This window comes from Battus philenor, unplaced genomic scaffold (assembly GCF_028537555.1).
Source record: "Battus philenor isolate CCGP_79_NKW_IND1 unplaced genomic scaffold, ilBatPhil1.0.hap1 SCAF_16, whole genome shotgun sequence".
NCBI classification, from domain to species: Eukaryota; Metazoa; Arthropoda; class Insecta; order Lepidoptera; family Papilionidae; genus Battus; species Battus philenor.
In genome coordinates, this window is record NW_027181678.1 from 12,156,375 (window position 1) to 12,180,769 (window position 24,395).

Here is a 24,395-nt window from a genome sequence, read left to right on the forward strand (position 1 = left end):
AAAGAGGATTCAGAGGTTTAAACATTAAGCTTTAAAAATTAAGATTAATACAAAGTCGTTTTCTCTTTAGTATGAATTTATAATAACTACGCTATTTTAAATAAATTTCAGTAATGTTAGGCACAACATTAAAAAAGTTTTTGGTTAGTTTTCTGTGTACAAACATATTTAACTAATATAAAAGTTATAAATAATAATGTTACTTTTTAGTTTACTCCGCTTAGAAATATCCGTGGTTTATATTTAACGAAATGCTGCTTAACCCAGAACCTTGAAAATGTATACTCTGAAAGTGAAAAAGAAAAAATATTAGAGATCATCAACAGTGATTTAAAGAATTTGTCTAGGTTAGTAATATAAAATCTAATTTATAATTTCAACAAAGTGTTTTTGAGTTGAGATATTTTTTATCCTTCCATGTGCAGATATGATATTGCGAAAACAAGGGTCAAAAAGCTTTCACAATGGTTTGAAAGGCATGGAAAACTCAAAAATATTGCAGAACTTGAGAACATTGATGGTTTTACTGAAAATAATGTAAAGAAATTTTACAATAGCATTTTAGAGGGTCCAAAGAAATTACCTAACAAAATTAAAGGACAGATTGTGCATCCTACTTTGACAGAAAATGTTATCCAGGTATTTTTATTTTTAAAAAATTATTCAACATTGCAGCTTATATTCAGTTCGTTTCAATCATTTTGTCATTTGATTTAGATTTTAAAGATTTAACTTCAGATTTAGTCTATATGAATTGTAGATATTGTAAAATGTTCTTTAATTTTGCTATATACACATATATGCTACACACACACATAATAATTTTAAAAATATTTATCCATTTTTTTTGGTATTTAAGTAGGAAAATCTGGTAAATATTTTAAAAAAAATCTCATCATCTCCATCATGATTTCAGCCATAGGTCATCTATGAGCATTCCCAGATGTGATGTAAAGTTGTTCATTCTTTATAGATAATTAATATATGTAAAATGTATTTTAAGAATTGCAGGTTAATAGTGTCTCTACATGTTTCATTTAACTCTGTGTCCTGGACCCTCATTGACAGAAGTAATTATGAATTGCTCAAGTGGAATTATCAGGGATTGGAACATTTTGAAGGCAAGAAGGTTCTGATGACTGAAATTCTGGACATGGTGAGTGATAGTTATGTTACAGTCTAAGATTAAATATTCAGATGGAAGTGTGTCTGTTTATATGGAAAGCAATGTGGTGTATTTTAAAAATAGTAATGGTGTATCGAACTTGATAATTACACTGACTTCTGTGAGTCAGACAATAAAGTATATGTTAGTGTTAGGCAGGCTCGAAAATAGTATCTGTAATTTCTTAGAAAAATTACTTCAGGTAGATTGCAATTTTTTGTAGATTAAAATTTATGTTTACAGTACTGTAAACACTTGATACCTTTAATATTTTTATGGTATGTTGGTGTTTGTTTCTTTTCCTTTATGGAGAGTGTCTATATCACCATAACACCTTTACTTGCTGCTCAACAGTATACACTAACAAAAGTATTACAATTCTGTTTTGCAGGTATATTCTGATTTTATGGTGCCATAGTTAACATAGTTATTGGGTTGTTAGAATAATAAATCTTTATAATTATTAGCCTAACATAATTATGTTAAGCTCCACTCTCTTTAATCACTGTCAAGTATTCAATACTTATGAAGACAGAAATTTGTTGGCATTTGGTGTTGTAAACCTTCATTTCTTACAGCTCAATCAGAATTAGGTTATATTATGGACACTTGTTAAGGAGATCAGAAAACAAAAACTCCTTAGTTTGTTGCGAGCTCTGTTCAGAATAGGATGTGCATAAAACTCCCACAGTTTTATTTTTAATTTGAGGATGTGTTCTAATTGATTTTCAAGGGTAGGGTCAGGCCTCCCACCTAACTGTACTTGAAATGGATTGGCTCAGCCCAATCCATTTTGAAAGATGTGTTGTGTCTCTAAAATGTCGTCTTGATTGCTTGATGTCATACTGCAATGTTGACGTTTTTTTGCCAAAAACTCAACTCATTGTTCCGCAACCACTGTATTTGCCTGATTTTGGCTCTGTGCGAGTTTTGGCTACTCGGCAATTTCAAAAGGCCAATGCAGAGATGCTGTTTGATGTGATTGAGTGGATAAAAACTGAATAGAAGAAGGCCTTGAAGGCTATACCAGAAAAAAGACTACACCCACTGTGTCGAGGACTGGAAAAAGCGTCGGTAGAAGTATTTTATGGGATAAAGATTACTTTTTTAATATTATATTGAATTATTTCTTTAAGCTATGTTGACTATTTTTAGGCATGGCGAATAAATGGTTTACTACCAGATGCTGATATTTATGTAATGAAAGCTGAATCAACCAGTCTCCGTGGAGGTGGCAGTGACCCAAACAATCCAAAAGTGCTTACTGTTAATCTACAAAAGGCACAATTGATTGCAATGCTGTTTGCACTTATTAATGCTAAAAAGAATGATATTAACATAAGGTAACAAAGGAAATTACATCCATATAAATATAACACTTTAAGAAAAATTATAGAATAAAGAGCTAGGAGATGGATATACAAATTCAATGAGTTGTAGAGGCTGTGGGCAGGCCACATAGCACACAGAAGGAATAGCCACTGGGGTGTTACGGTTCTGGAGTGGAGAACATGGACTGGCAAATACAGCATACTGTAGAAGTTCTACAAGACGGATAAACAACTTTGTTAGGTTGTAGCTAGACGCTGGATGCAGGTCACTACAAAGTGGTCTCATTGAAAATGTAAGGAGGAAGCCCAGACGCCTTGCAGCTGAAATAATAATTAAATGTGAATGTACATTATAGCTAATATCATATGAGTGAAGACCTATGTTTATTAAAAACTGATACTAGGCTCAAACCAGTAATAGTGTTAATCCGGTAATACAGTAGTAAGTAGCAGTCCAAGTTGGGGTATCTGTGGGAAGCCCTGTGTCCGTCGTCATCGTGGGGATCTTTGAGGGAGGCCTATGCCTTGCAGTTGGTGTCTTATCGGCTAAAAATTAGAAGAATAGGATGTTTATGATAATTTGTTTTTATTTCAGTTTCGATGACGCAGAGGGTACAAAACTTAATCAAAAGGTCTACTTCCTGAGATCTACACTGCCTTACAGGTGATTTTATTGTATATATAATTATATATTCTGTATAAAGTTGGGAACCATTTCTCAAAGGGAATGAAGTTGAAATCCCGAGGGACCCTAAGAGGCATAGTCAGTCAGAGGTGAAAAATACTTTAAACAACTTAGAGCTAAAAATTACATACGCATAGAATAAAAAAATTAATATTCCATATATCATACTTTATGTAATGACTCGCAACTAGATTTTCTGTTGTTTCAACTGTACTTTAATTAGCAAGTAAATAGACAAGTACCTAATTGTAGCGCTTAACAAATGTATGCAGATATATACGTACATAAATATCGATAAAATTTTGTATTATATTTGTACGTCGAATATGGATAATAATTGTAATGATTTGTTCAATTAGTCTTATTTAAAATAAATAGATGTCGCTTTATAATAATCGACCGCCAACTTGTTTACAGACTATACAGAATCCTAGTTGGCAATGAAAACGTATCTACGGACCAGGCTGTACAAACTATTTTAGAAAAAGCGAAGGAGATTTGTCCTCGAAATTCGCACGTACACGTGGGTGAAGACTTAGTTCACATGTTTAAATCCCAGAAGGAATTACAGAAGGATATTTTAGGACATTCCCTGTTATTGGGTTTGACTTTCATGGACCTGTGTATTTATCACAACGCTAAAAGCATCGCTAAATTAACAAATAATGATGATTAATAGTTATAATGATTATAGTTGATTTATAAATGTTAATAAAAAATATTTATTTCACGTTTTATTATTTTGAACCTTTAAACAACAATATTTAAACCAATATTTGTGTTATACATCAGGTAGTAAAAGTGAAACATGTTACATTGATTAATTATTTCTATTAGAATGTGAATGGTGGCCGTTAAATTTTAGCTGTCACGTATTAATTAGAGTAATTAAAACGCTTTTTCTTACTTTAATATCATAACGTTATTTATTATTGTTGGAACCATTGACTTGATTCACTCCTTTTACATCTTAGGCGCCATGTGTTTTTTTTTGTCAGTGTCTGGAAAACTATTCAAAAGTATACACATTTTTCTACTTAGTAAACGCGCCATGTATCCTTTAGAAATATATCTCTATATCACAAAAAGGAAAGTCCTGAACGATCGTTTTCTTCCGATGTAAGTGGTCTGAGAAATGTCACGGATAAAAATCAAAAAAAATGGGGAAACACTTCCGAACAAAAAATTGTATTTTTTTAAAACGGTCACTTAGGGTCTGACAGATTTTACACTTAATTCCAGCGGTAATGTGTCCACTACGCTGTCAATTATTTTTATGATGACTCCTAGTGACCATTTTTATACTGTTATAAAGGTTGTTTTTCATTACAAAGAACCTCAAAAGGTTCTGCTCCTATGGGGAGAATAACGTCAATCAGTGGACCTCCGTGATATGATACCGATATGAACCTTCGAAGATTTTAACCAAATATTAGATTGTCCCTATATAAACTTAAAAAAAAATCCCGTCAGGGAATCGCCTAGAAGCATATTTGGTCAATTTTTACTTTTAATATTCAGCCATAACGTATTGGAAATCTCTGGGGGGAGTCTGTTCAGTCGTGGACGTCCGTGCTGAAATGGTGATGACCCTGGCACAAGATTTAACAGTTTTTCAGGCGCGGGAAATATGAAAGAAAACATTTTTAAATATGTTTTTGTGCATAATGAATAAAAAGGTGAACCTTGAAGTTTAGGGTAAGGTACTTGAAGTAAGGGTAGTAAAGGACAGGGTAGGTTGTACGCAATAAGAAATGAAACCGCTTTGTATTGCTTCAGTTGGACTAAAAAGTGTTTATTTGATAAAATACAACGAGCTTACTTTTTACAACATTTTACTTCTATAAATGACAAAAAAAAACAAACAAAACCCTTAATACAATAATAATAATATACATAAATACGATGGTATCAACTTCAAACGTATCATACGTAACTAATATAAATGCAAATCTAGGCAAGAACGTTATAATTCATGTAAAATATATTTAAGACAAATAATAATAATTTTAATAATAAAAATTAAAAATAACTATTTTAAAAGTTACACCAAGAAAAATCTAATGCAAAAATTCCCTATAGATCACACATACATTTTTGACCTAACCAAAGTCGAATTTTGTATTTAATACTGATATCATTTTGGAAGAACTAGAAAATATATTTACAATTTCTTTTTTTTAATTTTATTTATAAATGCCAACGTTACAATTTTTCGCCTGGATCTGTGACCATATCGCAACCAACTGTTTGTTTTTACCTTAAATAAACATAACACTATGGAAAACTTAAATGAAATCTGTTTTGAACTGTTGTGTGTAAAAAGTTCGATCTTGTATTCTGGGATTGTCTAAAATCAATTTCATATAGTCTATTTCGGTGTCTCTGCTTGTAAGAAAATATACTCTATTGTAACATGTGGACAGGGGCTGCCGAGAACGATTTGTTTAGGCCCTTGCAAAATTAAAAAGTAAAAAGTTATTTTACACGATTTTCTGTCTCGTTTATTTAACCATTCTTTTATGATAAAAAAAGGTTCCTGCATGTTTACTTTCATTTATTTTAAATAAGTGTAAATTGAAATTCTTTAATCTTTATCTTAAATAAGGATAACATTATGAGCCGTTATGGATTATTGATAACTTGAACAACGGTGTTATTATATAAACGTTGCAAAGATTATAAATATAACTAGTAACTTGAGGTAAAACATAAAAGTTAATTTTCTTTACAAATGAATGTGAATAACAAAGTTTGATGCGAGACCGTGGCATGTGTAAAAGTGAGCCCCGAATCGTTCCCCGCAGCCCCGGTGAATAACTTTGTAGAAACCTAACAACATTGTAAAATTACCAGTCTATTGTCGTATATTACAATAAATATGTACAAGTAATAATATAACAGCACCATTTCACTGAAACAAACGTGTCCGCGCCGCAACTACGCCGCCTGCATGGCTTCGTTGTAAAACAAAAATCTCTTATATATCACCGCTCTATTGTATAAAAATCTATTGTATATCTTGTATAATCTGTATAACTATTGTACTATATTGTATTCGGTATAAGTAAACATCATTTTGTTTCAAATAAGTACTGTAGCAAAAATAAGCTCAGCAGGCGCCGCGGTCGCTCGCCGTTTATTGAAGCGATGCATCTAATAAAATCTGTAAAAAACTCAATCCAGACTACAAGATCATAAATCTAATATGTTTCATCTTTTATAAAAAATTCAACAACTCTTATTTTATGTGGAACTGTTTCAACAAGTCTCTATTGTGATAAAAATCAATTACACATTTTCGATACACGTGACAGCGGTTGGCGAGTGTGGCAGTGTATACATGTTGCGGGTTCAAAACAAAATAGGCCATTCCTGTTGGCTACCAATTATTTAGTTCACTTACTCTATAACCTAAAAGCGAAATTAAAATAAGTCCTTTAAAATATATTACAGGATATGACGCCGAGACGCGCGTATTGCACTCAGACTGCAGTTCCTGCAGATACGTAGACATTTTTAAAACGTATAATCTGTACAAGAACAAGACAATATCAAAAGAATATAACTGATCACGGTGACAGGTTACATAACATCGTGCGCAGGTCGTACAGCTACTGTTAAAAATGGAAGACGTTAAAATAATTCGTAGCCAACGATCTAAACAAAACTTAATCGTTTACTCTAAGCTCCAATACTCATGCAAGGTGGAGTGGAGTACTCACTCGAAATACGATACACATACTAATTTTATACGTTTTGGAACCGAGAGTCGTCCTGCGATAGTCGGATATGTTATATATAATTAATTACCAGAAGGACTACGGTATACATAGGCTTGCTAAAGAGTCAAAGAGATTTATAATTTTTCATTAAAAGATTAAAAATAAATAGTTTGACAATTGACAGTGCGATAAATTACAATTTGATATAGTGCGGGTAAGAACGGTTCGATTAATAACATTTTGCTTTTAATTACTCAATATTAATAATTAAAAAAGCCAAAGTTCTACTCACGCTTAATTTCTTATTAAATTAAAAATTACCAGACGTGTTACTAATTTACAAAAATTCGTATACCAAATTTAGACTTTACTATACACGCTAAAAGACAAACTGTTTTAAATTTATTTTATTAAGTTCAAAAACTTCAGCATCGAGCGAACGAAATGTTGAAAAGTCACGCGAAACTTATATACATACAGTCATTAAACTAAACGTTATACGACGCCCCATAAGTGGGCGCAAAGCTCCAAAAATTCGTAGCGGTACACAAAACGATAATGACACACAAACACAGGGCTGCCATTGGATGAAGTTATTACTCTATTTCCTTTGCTTTTGAAACCAAATTCATCGCGGTTTAAAAATCGTGCTACATAAAATCCGATAAGTTTTTAATGCCGCTGGATGATATTGAAACACGTATTAAAATTAAATATGTCAGCCCTATAGATGTCGCTATCATTACATTGCTAACAGATAATGAAATATATTACAAGTATCAAATATCTGAACATTCAGAAGAGAGAAATGAAATAATTTGTCTTATAAAATTAAGTCCGCCGAAGAGGCTTATCAGTGGATTACACTTTTTGAATGCCATGAGATCATAAATAAATGCATTTTATTATCCAAATAAGGAATCGGTAAGGAAATGCTTGTGTCACAATCGCGAAAACAACTACCAAGCCAACTAAATTATTCATTTAGCTATTAAGCTCAGAAATAACTCGGTATAATTTTTAAATATTGTATTTTATACAATTGACATCCACTTGAAATAAGCGCACGGCAAAGTATATTTCCACAATGCAATCTTATTCTCTCCTTTTTATATCGTAACAACTTAAAATGTACAAAATAAGGTAAATGTATATATTAAGTGATAATGGTAGCACACAAACACGTCATGTAGCGATTAAAAAAGGATATTTTAAAATAATTTCTTATTTTATAATGTAATGAAATTTAATTTGCGATCGAATTATTTTGGAATTTGATTCCATATACATCCTAAAAGCTGGAATAACGAGGCAACTCGTTGTTACTTCTCTTCCCTCGCGTCTTTAAGAAATGACAGAAACCTAATCCTCTGCGGTAAAAGTAATTGTGATTGCTAGGAACGAATTAAAATATCGACTGTGAATTCAAAAGAAAACCTGTTACTCTGGGCGTTTCAAAAACAAATAGACTGGACGGCACTTTATAATCAATATACTATTTTCCATATTTAAATCTGATTGCAACGGGAAGCAGAAGAAAATGTTAAAACTTTCGATTTTCACTACACAAGACTGCCTTCGAGGAGTATCACTACGGTACTTAACAAGTAATGTTCACAGAAAAGCAAAACCGTGCTCTCTAAATTTATTGTACAAAAAAATCTCGTAAATTAATATGACGCATTAAACTAACACAGTAAAGTTAAAAGTTAATACATACACGATTAATTGAGCAAAACTTAACGCAACAATGAGCAATGCAAATAGAACAGCCTGGAAATAATAATTTTCTTTATCACTCTAAAACACTTATTCTGATTATTATGATAGGCTCATTCGAAATTTGTGAAAGATAATTATGCGCAATCCTTTATTGCAACACTGCCAGATTCTTTATCTGTGATATGTACACTAAACACGCGGGAAAATACGATGTTGTAACATGAGAAGATGACGTACCTGAAGCGACTCGGACGCGGGGAGGGTCCGCGGAACCGATCCCTCTGCGACCAGTTTTCACTTACGCTGTGCTTATAGAGAGCCTGCTGTAGAAGATTGAAGACAAGGTACTTAGCACGTTGCAGTACGGTACTAAAATTTAAGTCTATTTCACATTTACGTTTAATAATATTGTTTGTAATAAATGTATAAAATATCATCTGTAATCTCTGTATACTTAATCACCTTTGTTTATATTTAAAAATTAAATCCATTTGTATCGGTATAAAAATCTAATAAGTATAAATCTGAGGTTATTCGACGGCTATGGCACTGTATTGTATTTGTATTCAAACTTTGTGCTAGGGCCGCGCGCGCCACGCCGGCTTCTGTGTACAAAACTATACCGTAAAGTGTATAAAAATACTTATCAACTATTATTGTTTAAGGCTGCTGTGTGGTGGCTTATAAAATGACCGGTCCCGACTTTACTCTGCCCGTGTTCCAAGTACAACTCAAATGGCAGCGTGAAAACGCGAGCACCGGTAAAGCCGGGTCCGGGTGGAAACATAAACTCTAGTCTATTGTCTTGGCGGTTTCGGCGCGGCGAGCGATGCCTTAGGAGGATCACATTTTTGTAAACGCTGTGGAAAATTCAAGTCACGGAAGATAACGTTCAATTTTCTTCGATAACGATGTTTTTTTCATTTGTAAACCTCCAAAAGTTTGATAGGAAAATTAAATCTGAAAATAAACTTGTCGACGGAGCGTTTCAGTTCTGACTCCAGCTCAATGTCACGTGACGTCACGCTGTCAATCAAAACTGATACGCATAAATTTCTCAAAACTGTCCAAAGAGCGATAATTTATCTTAAAATAACAAACGGAACTTAATGAAAATAATATTGCGTTATTCACTTTAAAAAGTGATAAATGATAATCGTACTGGTATCCAACTGCGATGTGACTCCGCGCTCTCCCACAAATTCGCACACTATTACATCTAGTAGTTAATACGTAACAGTCCTTATGTGGTAGGAAAACGAAACCATCACAATAATATCGTAAAATAAGCTATAAGTTGTCTATACATACAAACAGAGACGATAAAACGTTAAAAACTTCTGCTGAAATATTTTGATACTGTGCGCTGCAAAGTTTATAGTCGGAGCGACTGGTCGTACCTGATTCAACAATAATAACAAAGTGATATATTTAATATATCTCCCCGTTCCAACATAAAACTCGTTACTTTTAAGGCTGGCAACACAGTCATTGCTCTATCAAATAAATTCACACTCTAACGACTTGGCGTTTAAAGGCCACTTTCGTATGATTTTTTTGTATTAAAAATCGCAGTGCTACCAAGCATTTAAATTGAAATTAACCCGTGTTTTAAAACTACCTGTATCTATTGTGGACGCGCATTGACCAAGGACGCCTCGTCCAGTATCATAATACTTCAGCGGTGCGAAAAATTCATATATATTTTTATTCTCCCTAAAGCTAGTTTTATTTCGCGATGAATGATCGAATTGCTTGGTAATTCGAAATTCGATATTCTAAGCTAAAATTAAGCAAAACATTACTCTGGCGTACCTCCGTCCCGATTCCGAACAAGAAGCACTTTCTTACACCACTCGTAGCCTAATTGGTAGAATTTCACTAATCTCACTCTTCGTAATTACTTTATCGAATCAGTCAAAAGAGAGAAGGCAATGGCCGCTTGCGATCGGCCGTTTAAGTAAATGGAAAATTTTGATTAATTTAGGAACATAAAACGTTATTTTTTAATAAAGTTTGGCAATTTCGAGTCGTCCTCATCGCGACAGAGGCGACACTTTACAAACTACGATGAAACAATTTCAAAACACTCACACGTCTCCAAAAGGATTCCGAATCACATTCCGCCACGACACACCAATTTTAACGCTAAGTGAGCGACGCCTAACCTATCTAGCTATCACAGTCCTTTCTCAGTCTGACCCTTTCCAAGTAAATGCATTTCAAATTGTCGTATCGTCGGAAAACTGGTAACAATCTAAACTATGCCTATTCAGAACAAGCTGACGGAACAAATCCAAAAAGTCACTACATTATTTGGCACCTACAGCGATACAAATATATCTCAATAACCTCATATATTTCGTTAAGAGTAATAAAACGTAACAGGACCGTTCGTTAGCACTTAAACAAATAAATGTTCTGATGGCAGAAGGTAACCTACGTTTTTGGTTTGCTTTTTCCTTTAACTGTTTCCATCGATCACTACTTTCTGTGTTAGCCTGCCTATTCACGTCGAGCTTAACGTTTAGCATTACGTTCACGATCTCCCGAGCATCTAATTCGTTTCCGCACCTACAGATTGCCAGATTACATCTCTTAACACACGTAAATAAAAATTAACTTAATAATTCTACAAAATATATGTATATTTATTACAAATAGGCACAATGACGTACCGGAAACATTCATCGCGAAATACTGTTAAATGGTAAAAGAGCAATTCTTACGGTTTTAGATTTCAACGAAGAGTTTAAATTCTAATCTCTGGTTCGATCTGCTCGGATCAACGAACGCGTCCGCGCCGGGAACTAATTCTTATCTGGTAACTTAACATTACGGGGCGAAATAACGAAGTCGTCGTCAGTATTCGCTTCGTCGCCGGTAACACTTCATGACTCACGCGACGCGACAGACGCTGTGCGCGACAGACTCGTTATGATCGTCTATGTACAGACCGAAGCAGTTTACAGCGATCCCATTGTATCTACTATTATCCACGATCGTATTAAAAGCTCGCGTGGGCGAGTCGTATACAGTTGCGAAGCCCCTAGGCGGCCCCGGAGCATTAATTGTAGAGGCGGTCGACGTAGAGGTCGTGGTGCTGGGGGGCGTGCGGGGGCCCGTGGGGCACGTGGGGCGCGTGGGGCGCGGGGTGCCAGCGCGGCGGTGGCGCGGGTCACTGTGCCGGCAGGCAGGCCACGGGCGCGCCCGGTCCCACCGCCGGCTTGAACTCGGCGCCGGTGGCGAACTGCTGGAAGGGCGGCGCGTAGCACTGCGGGAAGTACAGCTCGGGCTTGACGACGGCGGCGGCGGGCGGCAGCGGGCGCGGCGTCTTGGCGTCGGCGCGCCGCGCCTTAGCCGCGTGCGGGTTCATGTGGTTGTCGATATGCTTCTTCACCTCCGGCTCCGTAGCGAATCGCCGTCGGCAGTTGGGCATCGGGCAGCAGAACGGCCGGTCGCCCTGGTGCGTGCGCGTGTGCTGATCTAGGATCGCCTTCTGCCTGAAGTCCTTGCCGCACTGCGTGCATTTGTAAGGCTTTTCGCCGGTGTGGATGCGCAGGTGCTGGTTGAGTATCGTTCTCTGTCGGAAGAAGCGCGGGCAGTAGACGCAGCCATACGGCTTCTCGTTGGTATGGATGCGTAAGTGCTGCGTGAGATGAGACTGCTGCCGGAAGCGCTTTCCGCACTCGGGGCACGGATACGGCCGCGACTCTATGTGGATGCAGCCATGCTGCAGCAGCGTCGACTTCTGCTTGAATTCCTTCTGACAGATCGGGCAGCGCACGTACAGCGGCATTGCGCGCCCGCCGAGCACGTCGGGTAACTTACCGCCTTTTAAGTATTGCAACGAGAGACCGGATCCGAACACGGCGTGATTAAGGCCTTTAGTGTCTTTGAAATACGCGGGGTACTGCGCTGTGTCGCCCGGCGAGAAGCATGATCCCCTCTGCTCTCCGTTCTGGCCGTCGGCGTCGCCGAAAGTCGACTGGATCTCTTCTTTGTTTTCGTCCGGAGGGAACGGTACGTCCTGCGGCCAGAGGGTCGGCGTGGTCCCGTTCTTGAATATGAGATGCGGCGAGACGTCTGCAAGAAAGGAAATAAATCGATGAGCCATGCGCCGCTATCGGTTGGGACAGACGACGAGTGGGTTAATGCAACGGGGACGGTTACGGGAGCGTCCGGCGATCGGTTCCGCGTCTCGCGAGCGCTCCGCACGCGCCCGGCGGGGCGGCGACAATTTGACAGACAGACTGATAGGAAGGCCAATGGATGCGAGACCGAAGCGAACGAGGGCGGCGGCGCCCGCGCCCGCGGCGCTGCGGGCCGGGGGCGCGGGCGGCGCGCGGGGGGGCGGGGCATATATGTGTGAATAGCGCTCGCCTTGGTGTGTGCGGACGTGCTGGTTCAGGATGGCCTTCTGGCGGAAATGTTTGCCGCACTCGCCGCACGTATAGGGCTTCTCACCGGAATGGATGCGCAGGTGCTGGTTGAGGATGGCGCGTTGCCGGAAGGAGCGCGGGCAGTACACGCACGCGTACGGCTTCTCGTTCGCGTGGATGCGCAGGTGCTGCGTGAGGTGCGACTGCTGCCTGAAGCGCTTGCCGCACTCCGGGCAGCCGTACGGCCGAGAGTCCGTGTGGATGCGCTCGTGCTGCAGCAGCGTCGACTTCTGCTTGAAGTCCTTCCCGCAAGTCAGGCATTTGAACAGCCGCAGCTCCGAGTTAGGGTTGTGCTTCCTCGGTTTCGGCGGCTCCGGTTGAACAATATCGGGCAGGTGGCGCAAGTCCGGCGCTGCGTACTGATCTAGCGGTCCCTCCAGCGACAGCACGCCGCCGTTCTGTTTCAGATAATGAAGTGGAAATCCGCCGGTGCCCAGCATATGGCTGGTTGGTCTGGTTTCTTTGAAATACGGGGTGGTGTATTGCTGTTGTAAGTCTGGTTGTACGAAGCACGGTCCTCGGTCCAAGTGGTCCTGGTTGGTTTGTGACTGGGCTTGGTTCTGCAGCTGTTGTTCGACCTGCATGTGGTCGGGGGAAGTTTGCTGCTGCGCCTGCTGCTGGGCCTGTTGCTGCGCTTGCTGCTGTGCGAGCTGCTGTGCTGCGTCTTCCGCGGCGCCCGAGGGATCTGGGGGTGGCGGCGCTGGAGGATAGGGCGAAGGCGCAGGTGAAGCCAGTTGAGGTTCTGGCTGAGGCGACGGTCCGCTGGGGCTCTGATGCTGCATCGTTTGGTAGCCCCCATCGAGGACACCGCTGCCCCACTGCGTACCTGGCGGTGCTCGTTCCACTCCATCTTTATATAATACATAGGGAGCTGTCGTATCTGAAAAGATAAAAAGAAATACATTAATACATAATACTTACAGTATTATTCCTTGAATAGTTTCTGGATTAACAATATAAAATAAATAACTCTGCTAAGTGAGAAACTTAACTTTTTTCAAGAAAATATAATGTACACTTTAAACTGGTTGCAGCAGTGACTAATCTTCTTCGAACATGATACCAATGTGTCTCGTTATTCTTATGTTAAACTAACAGCAATTTCAAAATTTAAAAAAAAGAAACATCTAGTAAAACGGATTACTGAATAAATATTCTACCCGCCAATATTACTGCTGCCTGAATTTAAATATAGTCGAAGTTTTTAAATAAATTCTGGCAATTGGAAGAACAAATAAGCGTTGTCACATGTCACATGAGAGATTTAATATTGGAATGGATTAAATGAATTAAAATTTATAAAATGAACCTTATATAACTAAGGTATTTTTTATTAACATCCTTAGCTTATTTCGTTTTATACAAAAAAGTAAGTGTAACTTTCTTGTTTTCCTTAAGTTCACTGATTCCCAATAAGAAATCATCGCAGATGCATCTTTGACGCATAACATGTTTCAAGCTATCGGTAAATAGGTCAACGACCTCTTTCATTTTACTTCACGAAATGTTGAAAAGTTAACTGCATTTGTACCGCAGTGTTCTAACGAATCTTACCGTACCTGCAAACTTGTTCTAAATTCTCTATAGCTTAATGTTAAAAAGAATGAAGAAAGAAATATAATATATGATTTGGTTTTAAAATGAAATATTCGATTCGCTCGAATAACTTAGTAGTGTATGGCGTTGGGTCTGCGGAAAACAATATCTCAACGGAAAAGCACGCGAGATGGAATCACGTAAACAATCACAACCTCTCGATTAAACGCACTTTAAAAGGAACTCATAAAATGAGCGCAGTTTCTAATGATTCACTTTCTCGACGATGTAGATGAATGATACCGGATAAAAACGCGGGAGCATCAATTTTCCTTTCCCGCCCAAAGCGAAATGCAAATGGCGGATGCAACGTCGCAATTAGCGTTTTGATGGTAGGTTTTAAGTAGATTGCGTCTATGACACTGTTAAAATTATAAATTTACAATGTTAATACAATTAATTATACATTTTATAGCAGTTTATATCAAAAGTATGCAAAAATATTAGAAAAATATAGAATGATTGGATATACGTAAATAAGAGTTTTAAAGGGGTGAATGTATAGCTCATTTTTTGTTAATTAATGTACACATAATCCAAAAATCAATGGTTTGAGAAATAATAAATAAAGTAATAATATTATAGTAAGAAAATCTGTTAACAAAATTCGGATTACTACCTATTAAAATTAATATATGTTTATCATCTTTCCTCGAAGAATTTGAACTATTAGTAAAAACAATATAACGTATTTCAGAGTGATCACTTTATACAGGCTCATAGGTGTAAAATCTTGCAAGTTATTTGCCTACAAATGGGCTATATATTTACCAGATTATAGTTTTTACACCTATAACTATATACTCTGTATAAAAAAAATACAAATTAATATTAACTGACTAAAATAAAAGAATACAAATTAATATTAACTGACAAGAAACTATTCGATTAAGGTTTTGTAAAAAGTTATGGAATTATAAAATCATTCATAATCGCATTTGGAATTTGGCGCGAACGGATCGCTGCGCACAGATTAAAAAGCGCGTCGTTCAAAGCCAGATGACTAATGGGTGTGCGCCCTTGTTAAACCATCTCTTGTCGACGTTTTTGACAGCCACCGTGAACGGATAACGACCTGAGTGCCATAAGGTGTATGTTAATTTTTGATATGAGCATTATTTAGACATCATGTTTGGATTAATTAATTAATATCGTTAATCGATAAGTGTAAGTGCTCAAAGTAGATATAGATAAAAAATTAAATTGCGGAAAACATTACCGATCATTATCAAAACTTATATCTAGTTTAGTTTTATTAAATTTCTCTTTTCGTTTGCACCAAGGACATTAAAGTTATATGTGGGAAAATTAAATTCTAAACATAAGAAAAATGTAACGTTCATCTGTCAAACTAAAATATTTGAATGATGTACCTACTTTTAAATTAAAATTGAACTTTTAGTAATACGATAGTACGGGCAAAGGTATTCTTCATTATCCATAAGGATAATCAATTAGACCTTATCCTTCATCTGAAATTTAAACATGGAACGTTATATTTTTTTTATAAACACGTTCATCGACACAGAGGAGAGGGTTCGTCCGTAAAAAAATCTCGCTTCATCTATCTTGGTCGGGCAGTCATCGTTAATAACTTCCCAGAGATGTACTAAAGGCCGATAAAATCGTGCTACTACACACTTATCTTGGCCACAATCGATTTGTCGATATCTCGATTCATGAACGTGACCGAGCTGTCTTACTGGCCGGTTACTATATTTTGTTATTTGAATTACACAAATTGTTAACCATTATTCACTTTATTCAACTCACAATACTGTTAAATTAACATGCTTACAATTTTATTTCAATATTTAATATATGTTCGCAGTATTATAAATTTGTAAGAAAAATCATAATTAAGAAAAGTCGCATAAATAAAATATTATTTATAAATAACTTATTATTTAATCATCGATCGTTAAATAATTTATGCAATTTATACTAATAAATAGTCCAATAAATCACATAATCTTAAATTCAGAATAGAAACACCAGACCAACATTAATATACGATGCAGAAATTATCAAAAAAGAAAAAAAAATGTTAAAAAACATTGTGTGATTATATGGTCGAAGCGTACTCTAAAAACGTATATATTCTAAAATACATTATATTATAAATCGGAAGAACTACAGATATAATTAAGTCTTTATTTATATACTACAAAAATTAAAATAATAATACATCGACTAAAAAATTAACTTAAAAACAACACACAGTCTATAATTTTGATATCATCTATGTTTTTAGAATATTTATATGATTTCGTTAAAAGTTGCATCCTTTATGTGTTATAAATTTTATTGCTTTGTTCATTTGTTATAAAATTTTAGTGCTCTGGTTTGAATAACGTTTTTCGACGTAGGCGTTGTGGTTTTTAGAGATGCCATCACATTCCACTGTTCAGAATGTCTTTATACTTGTATATTAGTGATTCGATATTTTTAATATGCAGTTGTAATGACATTTGTGACTTATGACCATATATATGACAGCAGTTTTAAAAATAGAAAACATAAATTTTACGACAAAAAAATTTCAATGACAACTTAAAATATTTTAATTTTTGTTGTTGTTGCCGGTAGTAAAGAAATATAAATTGGCTTACTTATATAATTGAATTATTATTTACGAATAATAATGTTTTTAAACGTTGATTGATTGATGAAATTTGCTGACGCAACAAGCTTTAGATTAGCTTTTACATCTATTTGAAAACACTTTTTATAAAGTGATTAATATGAGATATTATTGTAACATATATCACATTTATTTATTTTATTGGAATGTGATAGGTCCATGAACTTCTAGCAGTATATAGGACGCTAGGACGGTGCAAAGTTAATTTTAATATGTAGTAATCCGAATTTTGAATATAATTGATTTTTGGATAGGGTGTACCTATTAAGCAAACTTTATTTGTGTTAATTTAAGTGATGTTGAGATAAAAGTGCATTACACTGGAAACGCGGGTAAATAGTTCTGAACATGAACCGTGAGATGAAGATTTATAGCCGAATAACATGTGTTTATAATCGTGCCTCTGGATAAATAATGCGAGAGGAAACACGTCCAAGTGATTTCTTCTTGACAGCGAGGTTTTAATGACGCGCGGTGCGGGCTTAAATCTTGTATCCTCGGCCGGATGGCTCCACATGTGGGGTGTCATTTCGAATTAACTCTTTTTTTGTCTTAACCCTTTTTAAATTATAGTGTTCGAATGACGTACGAAGCTATGGGAATGCGTAACCCCTTTCCCTCCGACTCCACGACTTTTCTAACTGGTTAATGTTACGTTTGTTCAGCGTTTTGTTGTAATAACGAACGTAAACGAACGCGTTCGTCGCACGCAGTCAGTATTGTTAAATTACAAGGAAGTGCACATGCGTGCGATGTGAAGGAATTAATTTTTGTGACGTATTAATGAGAGTTTTACTTCTGGCTGACATGTGTTGCTTTTTAAATACTTTATAACATCAAATTCTCTTAGGAATTTTATAGTTTTAAACGACAAATGGAATGCATTTTTTTAAACGACTTTTTATTTAATGTATTGAACTTTTGCCAAGTTTAAAATTAGATTACTTAGTATAGGAGGAGAAGTGGCTTACAAGTATTAAATCTAAGTTTAATTGATTTAAATAAGTATTTATGTATTTGTTTCTTTGTACACGTTCAACAACATAATTTTGAAAAAAGAACAGAGTAAAGGATTATGCAACTGATAATACATCATGGGAATGAAATGTTCTAATTACTGTGTTAGGGAAGTTTACAAAACATGACTAAGTTTGTTTTCAGCTTTTCTCGGGTCAGGATGCGTTTGGAACTTTTTTTAATTTGAAAGATATTATTATAAGAGAGCTCAATTTGATTCTAGTCATAAACAAGGGGTGACTATAAATTATCAAAAGCGGTGAATAGTATGAATAGAAAGTGGATTCTTATATTTTTTACGAACTCCGATGTTAATCATTTCATTCGTAGGATGTCTATAGCTGTATATAGGCTTCTCCCATAGATTTCCAATAGCAACGGTTGGAGGAGACCTTCGTTCAGCGTCGTCCAACGACCTTGACAAGATCGTCTGCCCACCTTGTGGGCGAAAGTCCAACGCTGCGCTTGCCAGATCGTGGTCTCCATTCCAGAACCTTAAGATCTCAGCAGCCTGATTTTCTGCGCACTATACGACCTGATAAATGCCACTTAAATTTGACAATCTATTGGGCCTTTTTTAATCTATTCGTTCAATAGTATTGAACACGTGACATTGTAAGATAAATGTAAGGCAGTGAGATGAGGGTTAATCGAGTGGTAGACGGTGAAGTGCGCGGACGCAACTAAAACTGGTCCTCCTATCACGCCCCCTTCCTGCGGTAAGGTCAGCAGAATCATAAAACTTTTATGTTGAACATATAAATCTTCACTACACTGTAATGTTGCTTACATTTGCAATGTTATACCTAAATTAGGCATTTTTATTTATTTCACATCTGCTAAACTTAAAATCATAAAGTTTTTTTATTGCTTGCATAATTATTTAGAGATAAAAATAATAAGTTCATTAAAAATGCTTGATTTATGATGCAAGGAAAACATGGAATTAATAAAAAATGTAAATTGTTTAATATTTCAAAACATATGACTGTGGACTTTATAGAAAACATTCTCGTCTAAATATAATTATGAAGAAATTAATCACAAAATACTTTTAAATTTAGAATGACGTCAGCTATAAAAATGCATTACATTTAATTACTCAATTACTTATATTTCTTCGGTCTTTACAATTTCTTTCATCCTTTCCTAAGTATTTTTTTAATTATTTTATTTTATATTCTTTATTGTACACACTAGGATACATTTAGATAGTTTCATAATAATAAAGACAAAAATACAATGGGATGGTCTTATCACACAAGACAATCTCTTACAGACAGCCATAGTATAGAAAAGGTAGAAGTATAAATAATGGGTAGTTAACATGTACAAAACACGCATGTATATACAAATTTACATACATATGTATATAATATGTATACATATTATAAATAAGGTATAATAAATGTTACAGATATAATACAATAATAAATAAAAACATCATACTGATTTGGATCGCACTTGCCTTATATAATAAAGAAACAGAGGAAGAAAAAGAAATTAATTAACGGATAAATAATCATAGGTCTAGTAAATAGTTCTTAACCATTTTTTAAATATAGGTAGTAAGCTAGCACGTCTTATGTGGTAGAAGATTTGGCCATAGACGTAGAAGAACATATTAAAACTAAAGTAATCACATAATTAATATTTATTATAACTCTATATCTATAAGATTCATCACATACAAACAGTAACATGTCTGGCTGGATAGTTTTTTAAATTAAAAAAGTTATGTATTAGTGCTGTCAAATGTAAATTAAAAAAAAAATGCCTTGTCAATGTGCATGCGCACTGTACCGATGTTCACGAATGACCGGATCCGTCACCGTTCGACTCACCGCATTACATCCTCACAAAGTCGATTCAACGTAACATATTAATTCACTTTCGATTTTATTCTATTCAACTAAGATTCGAATTCCTTTAACGAGATGCAGTAGACGTAATCTAGATAGAATCGAATGAGTATAAAATAACATAATCGATGTGAGCAGTGGCGGTTGGTTCGTGGATTTTTGTGTAATTATATTTGAGACTCTGTATGAATAAACAACGCATTTTTACTCGTTGAACGAAAATGGTTATTAAGCTAAGATGTAATATTAAATTAAAAAGGTTGTTTCGTCTTATAAGCTTTTTTTTGTGTATTGTAAATAAATTTTAAATGTGATCTTTGTGTTGTTTATTTTTCCTTTTTTTAACCTTGTTTCATCATTACCATCATGTCAAAAGATAGACGCACATTGCAAGGTTTAGGCCTCCCCGTAAGATCGCTTCGAGAGACATTAGAAATGATGATTATATCATCGGTTCATGTAGTGGTGGGTCTACCCACACCATTTCTACCACCTCGTGATCGCCACTTACGAACCTTGTCCAAATGTAGTTAATATAGCAATACTATTAGATAAAATTGAATGATTAAAGAATTGTATACAGTACCCGGCGATAAATATTGCACATCGAACTTTGGAAGGAGACAATCGGCTTCGTAGAGCATTATCTCTGTCCCACACTACCTATGTGAGGATTTGTATTTCGTGCGACAGAGATAACGCTCTACAAAGCCGGAATTAGCCGATTGTCTCCTTCCAATGGTCGATTTGCAACATTTATCGCCGGGTATTGTGTCAACAATAAGTAAATAGAAAATAATTTCATTATCATTTTTATCATGCCTTAATGCAAATTAATATAACGGATGAGATGAATATTGTTAAAGAATTCTATATAGTAACACCATATATAAACGTATTATAGTTTGATCTCCATTGGGATTTGTATGGACTGATTTATGTAAGGGTTAATAATAAACAAGTAATAATTGTTTTATTTGTGCAATTTCTATAATATTTTGAAACAATTAAATTATTGTGAGAATCCTTTTACATATCTTTAATAGTATGTTTTCATGATAATAGTTTTATGTTTAATATATTTTGCTAATCACAGGCTATAGGAATAAAAGCTTTAAAGACGCAAAAGTTCATTTATTGTCAATTGATATATAGTACACACTATCCACAAATCAATGATTTTAGAAATAATAAATTATGCCTTGTCATAATTCTGATTCCTACATATATAAAATTAATTATATTTTACTATTTGTACCAGTAGACTATACTGACAGAAGATATTTGCCTGTCGTATTCCAATAGATTTTCAAAGTGTTCACTACATACAGGATGATTGAAATATGTTTTTTAATTTAGATAATTAGTTAGTTAAGTTAATAAAGATTCATGTGGTTTTTGTTAAACTATCATTAAGTTTAGTTTATTTAGGTTCAGGTTAAACATATAAACACCCTTTCTTTTACATTACTCATGTTAAGGATCCTAGATATAAGTTCGAGGATATTAGTAAAGATTAAAAAAGGTTGTTAACATCTGATTTCAATAGAATTCTGGCGTTAGAAATATCGAGATGGATTATTTTAGTGCGGCAATGATTCACGAACTCGTTAACTTGGTCTCGACAATGAGAACAGGATGCCCGTTCGGTTTGGGAGACTCGCTGACTCATCGCTGCGTCTTTGTGGCTTCGAACTACGGGATGCTCGCTTGTTTGATCAACCCATTGTCGCGCTGCTTCACTGAACTGTGTTTTGGTGTTCAACACTTCCACATACTCCTTATAATATATTTGTATTAAGAAAATAATGATTATTTTTTCTCATTTGACTCCTCTACCCACGCCACGCCCCTTGACCAATACAATTAGAAAGCAGTGTTCATATTCACCATTCACAGTGTGACCATATCAACACGTTACGTTTATATATAATAATCAAATTTTAATGGCATAAATAATCATTATTCCGTCTAGATGTAAAAGATCTAAAAGAACGAAAGTCTCTTTAATTTTATTAGCATAATTAATGTAAAGTAGATATTGTACAAAATAATTCTTTCAGAAATAGTAAATAACGAAATGATAACAAAATTCGGTTAATACAAATTATTGTTTACTTTCTCTGAGATTTTGTAATACAAGAAATTAAAGCCCTAACCCGTTGTAATAGAAAAAAAAAATTGTGAGTGATCACTTTACACAGGGTGAAGCATTTTTCTGACAAATGAACTAAATCACCCCTTTAAATATTTTACACATATAGATTAAACTATAAGGTACAATGCTTATGTTTAGTATTTATACCTTTTGTACAAGTTTTCATTGGATTGTTTTAACGACACTAATTTTAATTATTTGTTATTAAATAAATACAAAATGATTACAATATCTCCAATTTAACCTTTTTTTGACTTTAATTCAATTCTAAGTTAAGGTAGTTTTATTTTACTCGCAAAGAAAAAAAAAACACCGCTATTGTTTTTCTTATCTACTTTATAACAATGAGTTGTTATAACAAAATGGCGCTTTTTGGGACAACGTCAGCGGACTTTGTCATGAGATTTCTTGTACTCTGAATGAACTTATATTTTTGTTTTACTTTGTTTATTAATTAGGATAAATAAATATAATTGAAACAAGGCGTAATTAGTTTGCCACATTGTCTGTATATTTTTTCTTTCTTTGATAATATTGTATGCATCTTTTCATAAAATCTCTTTACCTAACAATGCACATAAACAAAGCCTTAAGAGCTTGCTTGGGTACTATGTTTCGGGGCGACAATTATTTATCTCGCAGGATTTGGAGGACTTCAAGGTCTTAGATCGCTTAGGAGGACGTGGTCCTTGCACTCTCCAGAAGAGACCTTAGGCTGCCACTTGAACCGTTTACCATTTCTTTTTGAAACTCAGATAGGCCCAAATCTCAGCTCGATTAATGGTAAAGCCATTGGATACGGTCTGAATAATTTATTTATAATAACTCATTCTAACAACGTTAGACGTCTAAATAACTATACGCAAACAATAAAAATATAACATTTAATAATATTATTTTTTTGTCGTATCACCTCGTCACAATATACAGTAAGCGGCGAATATATTAATATGGCAACACAACCGAGATGTGTACAACTCGGTGAATGAAGAGGTTTCGCAAAAAGCGCAGACGCCAGTGGACGTATAAAAAGCGACATATGAACGAGCGCGATGTAATTCCACGGCCGACATTTTTAAGGGCTCCACAATTACGTTACTCAATGTAAACATTGGCGGATTGTGCGCTTGTTACAGATGTTCTTTTTCATTTGTATCACGAAAGTGATTACATGTATTTTTTACTATCATCATTTTAGCCATAGAACGTTCACTACTGGATATAATCCCCACTACATAGATTTATAATAGTTTGGTTTGAAGCAGTCTGTATTCAGCGTCTTTCAACGACCTTAACAAGGTAATCTGTCCACATTATAGAAAGATGTCTTACATCACGCTTGCCAGTCCGTGGTATTCTAGACCCTTAAGGCTATAGCAGTCATCAGTTATGGACGCTATGTAGGCTGCCACTTGAACTAACATATCCTTTGGGCTGTGTAGGTTACATTCGTTCTTCCTTTTTTTTACTGAACCCAAATGTTACTTTACTGTCATTTACATAATCCGCGGGTTCCGTTTAAAAGTCAGAGTGTAGAAGGCATTTAGGTTAGACTTTGTTTTATATAGCAAACCTCGAAGACTACTAGCCCGCGTTCAAGCGACGGCGGTCTGGAGAGGCCCGTGTCGCTCTCGACCGCCTAGCAGACCTCACTTCGCATAACTTACAACTACACCTCATTCACTACACTTTACATCTATACAAGTAAAGTCTATGTTGATGCGTGCGTCTTTGATGTAACCGGGGTACGATCACCCAGTGTAAATTTTTATAACGCGAATCTCCTGTTTTCGCGGATTCAATTTTGATGAAGCTGTACAAAGCCTATATGCGGAGGCAGCATAACTTTAAACAAGTCAAATTCAATGAGGACTACTCTACCTAGAGATCGCTACATATTATTTTAATTTATCGTCATAATTTCAACTACACTCCTGGACATAGCCGTCACTCACATTTTTTCTAATAGGGCCTGTTGGAAGCGGGTTCTATCCAGTGTCTTTCTAGGAACCTAATAAGGGAGTCTGTCCAACGTTTGCCGATCCGGG

At 35.6% G+C, this 24,395-nt stretch overlaps 2 protein-coding genes across 2 annotated transcripts in view; one reads left to right on the top strand and one right to left on the bottom strand.

Annotated features, from left to right (window-relative positions):
- Positions 1-2: 2 nt before the first annotated feature.
- LOC137919426 (uncharacterized) lies at positions 3-3,911 on the top strand. Its single transcript, XM_068762500.1, has 7 exons — positions 3-143; positions 211-347; positions 426-639; positions 1,004-1,156; positions 2,321-2,508; positions 3,092-3,160; positions 3,599-3,911. The coding sequence occupies exons 1-7, from the start codon at positions 114-116 to the stop codon at positions 3,855-3,857; spliced, it is 1,050 nt and encodes a 349-aa protein (XP_068618601.1). The 5' UTR covers positions 3-113; the 3' UTR covers positions 3,858-3,911.
- Positions 3,912-11,765: 7,854 nt separating this feature from the next.
- jim overlaps positions 11,766-24,395 on the bottom strand; it is a 70,682-nt gene continuing 58,052 nt past the window's right edge. The window contains exons 2-3 of the mRNA XM_068762055.1: positions 13,096-13,950; positions 11,766-12,714 (exon numbers count right to left, since the gene is read on the bottom strand). Coding sequence (XP_068618156.1) covers positions 11,807-12,714; positions 13,096-13,950 — 1,763 coding nt within the window. The 3' untranslated portion in view covers positions 11,766-11,806. The remainder of the gene's footprint in view (positions 12,715-13,095; positions 13,951-24,395) is intronic.

Excerpts from the sequence above, each read along its gene's own strand:
- LOC137919426 (XM_068762500.1), top strand. The coding sequence starts at position 114 with ATGTTAGGCACAACATTAAAAAAGTTTTTG. Across the intron at positions 640-1,003 it reads TGACAGAAAATGTTATCCAG|AATTGCAGGTTAATAGTGTC; the intron begins GTATTTTTATTT and ends ATGTATTTTAAG. Across the intron at positions 2,509-3,091 it reads AAGAATGATATTAACATAAG|TTTCGATGACGCAGAGGGTA; the intron begins GTAACAAAGGAA and ends TTTTTATTTCAG.